The sequence below is a fragment of the Canis lupus genome, chromosome 31, assembly GCF_003254725.2.
Source record: "Canis lupus dingo isolate Sandy chromosome 31, ASM325472v2, whole genome shotgun sequence".
Taxonomy (NCBI): domain Eukaryota; kingdom Metazoa; phylum Chordata; class Mammalia; order Carnivora; family Canidae; genus Canis; species Canis lupus.
In genome coordinates this window covers 38,177,031-38,181,286 of record NC_064273.1, presented here as the reverse complement: position 1 = coordinate 38,181,286, position 4,256 = coordinate 38,177,031, and the positions used below count along the sequence as shown (strand labels likewise).

The following is a 4,256-nucleotide window of genomic DNA, read 5'->3' as shown; positions in this document are numbered from 1 at the left end:
GCTTTACCTTTCCTTACACTGATTTCAGTGATACTTTCCTAGAAAATTGTCCCCTTAGCCCACAAAATCTGACTGTATTGATTTAAAGATGTATATTTCTTTCCATAATTTAAAATTTTCTCCATCTTTGGTCATGTGTCTGTTTTGATACTTAATATCCATTATCTTTTTTTTTTTTTTAGGTTTTCCAACATTGTTCTCCTTTTATAGACTTAAAAAAAATAAATGCTTGGTTTCTTTGATTATATCTACTGTTGCTTTTTCTGCTTTAATTCATTAATTTTATTAATTTATTTCTTTTATTTCCTTTGGAAGTTTCTGAATTGAAATCTTATTTATTCTCAATTTTGCTTGTATACTACTGTATGTCCTTGAGGATTATTGTGCTTTGGTTTACTCCCCAGTTTGGAAGCACTTTAAATTTTCCAAACAAAACTTCCTTTTTATTTTTATAAGTTCATCTTAATGAATCTGTCACAGAAACTGGTTTGTATATAACATTTTTTACCTTTTTAGATAGTATTTTTATTATAAAATATTTCAGGAAGCATAGAAAATAGTAGAATAGACATCCAAATATCTATGAGTTAACAGAAACCTTAACATTTTGCTGTATTTGCAGAATATTCCACATGTTGTTGACACGCCATGTGTCCCCCGCCCCCCTTGGGATAGCCCCCTGTTTGGAGGCTGGCATTCACATTCCTGCACATGCTTTTGTAGTTTTTGTAGAGAAGTTTATAGTCATGAAGGCAAAGTATCACTTTGTGGTTTTAACCTTTCAGTGTGGGCTTTTCTGCACATATCAATCTGCAATGTGATCTTTATTTTTATTCGATGTTATGTTTCTGCCATTCATCTGTAATGCTGTGTTTCTCCAGTTCAGTCATGCTAACTACCTGCATGCTCTTTTCTTGTGTGCATAGACTGTGGTCTAGTTGTCCATTCTCCCACTAAAGGTGGTGTTTAACTTTTAGGCCTTTCAGACTCCATTGTACAATAATCTATGTGGGCGTCAAGTGCACACACATAAGTCTTCTCCAGGAGAGCTGCTCGGGGTATAGGATGTGCACAGGTTTCGCTTTTCCAGATGTTACCGACTTGCTTTGAAACATGACTCTCACCTGCAGCATAAGCAGACCTTGTTTCTACACTTTGGGTGATGCTTGTTGTCATCAGACTTGAACATTTCTGCATTGGGGTCCCCAGGATTTTGGTGATTTGCTGGGGGACCTCCCAGGACTCAGTATGTAGAGCGAAGTCAGCCCAGGGGAAAGGTGCGTGGGGAGACGCCAGTGATACTGGACATATTTCCAGAGCCCTTCCCAGTGGGATCACCCAGGACATGCTTAACTCCGCTGCTAGGAGCTGTGACAACATGTATGATGCGTCACTCCCCAGGGAGCTCATCAGAGATCAGCACCTACGGTTTTTATCAGGGCCAGATCACATGGGCACCGTCTGCCTGGCTTGTACCAAAATTCCAGGCTTCCAGGAAGAGTGACTACTCAACACAAGCCGTAGTATTTGTACAGTTTATGCCAGTGAGGCCCTCCTATCACATGGGTGGAAACTCTCCCAAAGTCTACATTCCCAGGCACCCCCTAAGGGCCTACCTTATGAGCAGGCCTAAAGACAGCTGCCCAAGGCCTGCGGTGCTGACTCTTAACTGCACAGGGCCTGTGGAGTCCATCCTTCTGGAGCGGGGCTGGAGACAGTCTGGGTTCAGGGAAGTCGCCCTGATGGGTGGCTCTTCCCCAGGGTAGGCACTGCCATCAGACTATTTAGCCTTTATGTCCTTGAAAATGTGTCCACATCCTGGACATACATGTAGCCAGAGGCACTTCCTGGACACTACTAAAGACAGGACATGGTGGTCCTAGGGCACAACCCGGACCATCCTTACGTGGGGGGTGTTAGGTGGGGATCTTTGTTGGAAACCCCAGAAATGAATTCTGCTCAACTTGATCTAAAAGGAATTTATTGGAGGGACTGACAGCTACAGAATGAGGGTTGGTGAAGAAATAAGCTCAGGAATCAGTGGAGGAGCCAGGGCCATACCGGGTCCAGGGGCAATAGTGAGAAACCAGCTCTGGAAAAGATACTTTATCTTGTCTTCTTTCGCTCCACGAGGTTCAAAGGCTTGGGGGAGCCCAGCTGGCCTTGCTGAAGTCACTGCCAATCCAGGTGGAGGAGGCAGGGCATATTGACTTGGGGAAAGTTAGTACCTGAAGAAAGTCAGTGGGACAAATGCACCATGGGAAACAGGTGACCAGTGTCCACTGCAGGAGCCCAGGAAAGAGGACTGGATACTTGACTTGGTGCTTAGTAAAGAATCCAGGGTGTGCAGGTGGGCTCTCGAGCTTTGGATGCTCTTATGAAGATCACTTAGCAGCAGGACTTCTGGGCCGAGGAGGGGCCGCAGCAGGCCTGGCGGGAGCACACGGGGCGGCACAGCAGGGACACGCTGGAGGCCTGGCGGCAGCAGCTGGGCTGACAGGGGGAGGGGGTGGCGCAGCAGGCGGGCCTGCACACGGGGCGGCAGAGGAGGGACACGCAGGAGGAGGGTCTGCAGGGGCTGGGCTGGCAGCAGGAGGAGGCCTGGCAGCAGACAGGCTTGCAGCAGATGAGCTTGCAGCAGACAGGGGTGCAGCACACAGGCTTGCAGCAGACAGACACACAGCTGTCTTCCTGACAGGGGGAGGAGCTGCAGCAAGAAGGCTGGCAGCTAGACTGCTGGCAGCAGGGGGAGGCTGAGCAAGGGGAGGCCTGGCAGCAGACAGGCTTGCAGCAGACAGGGGTGCAGCAGACAGGGGTGCAGCAGACGGGCTTGCAGCAGACAGACACACAGCTGTCTTCCTGGCAGGGGGAGGAGCTGCAGCAGGAGGGCTGGCAGCTAGACTGCTGGCAGCAGGGGGAGGCCTTACAGCACACGGGCTTGCAGCAGACAGGGGTGCAGCACACGGGCTTGCAGCAGACGGGGGTGCAGCACACGGGCTTGCAGCAGAGAGACACACAGCTGTCTTCCTGGCAGGGGGAGGAGCTGCAGCAGGAGGACTGGCAGCTAGACTGCTGGCAGCAGGGGGAGGCTGAGCAAGGGGATACCTCACAGCAGACGGGCTTGCAGCAGACAGGGGTGCAGCACACGGGCTTGCAGCAGACAGACACACCGCAGCCCTCCTGGCAGGGGGAGCAGCTGCCGCACGAGGGCTGGCAGGAGCCGGGGCAGGCTGGTGGGCAGGGGCTGGACCCGCAGCTCGCAGGGGTGCAGAGGAGGGTCAGGCAGGAGGCCGGGGCACAGCAAGGGGGCTCGCAGTAGCTCTCGGGACAGTCGTCCACCTGCCAGGAGGGGTCGGGGCAGGAGTCGCCGGAGCCGGGCAGGCAGACGCGGCCGCCGTAGCTCAGGTCGCTGGAGCAGACGGACAGGGTGGAGGCGGCCATGGTGTGGGTGCTGGGGCAGGGGTGTGGGTGCAGGTGAGTGTGTGGGTGCGGGTGTGCGTGTGAGTGTGCGAGGTGCTGGGCCGGCGGCTTTTATACCCCTCCTGGTGCGTGCTGTCCAGCAGCCGGCCCCGCATGCCTGCCTTCCTTGTTGGTGTTTGGAGCCCGGGACTCTCATTAGTGCCGGCTTTATGTTTGGTCCTATGAGGTGTTGCTTAGCTATAAAACTCCTAGTATATTTTGGGATCTGTTAACACATCCTCTGGTTCCTTTGGTGCAGCACAGACGTTGAGCTAGTAAAGGTGTGAGTCTGCAAAAAGCATGTCCTGGGGCCAGGTTGCTGCATAAGAAATCCATCCCTTGGAATCCTAAGTGCCCTTTGTTGACACCCGGGTGGATCTCGTACACACCGGTGGAGTGGGGTGGGGAGGGGTCTCTGCTAGCCAGGGTGGTGCAGCTTCCGGAGTGCCAGGCTGGAGAAGCCAGGGTCAAAGAAGCTGTGGGGCAAGAAGTGTTCTAGTTGTGACGCCCTGGTGCGGAGGGCTCCCCTGACGGCACCTGCAGGTGGCAAGCAGGTAACGGTGGGACAGTCGGGTGGCCACTTCCATGTCCTTGGGTGGCCACCAGGCCTCTTATGCCTGACCAGTCACTGAGGCCGTGGGTTCTGCATCTGGGCACAGCCTTCTTATGCCCCAAACACCGCAAACCTTGAGTACAAACAGGCGTGCAGAAGGCACAGCTCCAGCAAAGCCTCCATGTGGAAAACAATGATTGTCTTTGTCTTTCTTATTGATTTTCTTGATTGTTAGCTGAAAAAT

At 52.3% G+C, this 4,256-nt stretch overlaps 1 protein-coding gene across 1 annotated transcript; it reads right to left on the bottom strand.

Annotated features, from left to right (window-relative positions):
* Window positions 1-1,971: 1,971 nt before the first annotated feature.
* On the bottom strand, window positions 1,972-3,487 carry LOC112669218 (keratin-associated protein 10-6-like). The gene has a single exon (XM_049104599.1). It carries the CDS (start codon window positions 3,439-3,441, stop codon window positions 2,389-2,391), a length of 1,053 nt encoding a protein of 350 aa, XP_048960556.1. The 5' UTR covers window positions 3,442-3,487; the 3' UTR covers window positions 1,972-2,388.
* Between the last annotated feature and the right edge of the window lie 769 nt (window positions 3,488-4,256).

Bases quoted from the DNA above. Each gene is read 5' to 3' on its own strand.
- LOC112669218 (XM_049104599.1), bottom strand. From the start codon at position 3,441: ATGGCCGCCTCCACCCTGTCCGTCTGCTCCAGCGACCTGAGCTACGGC.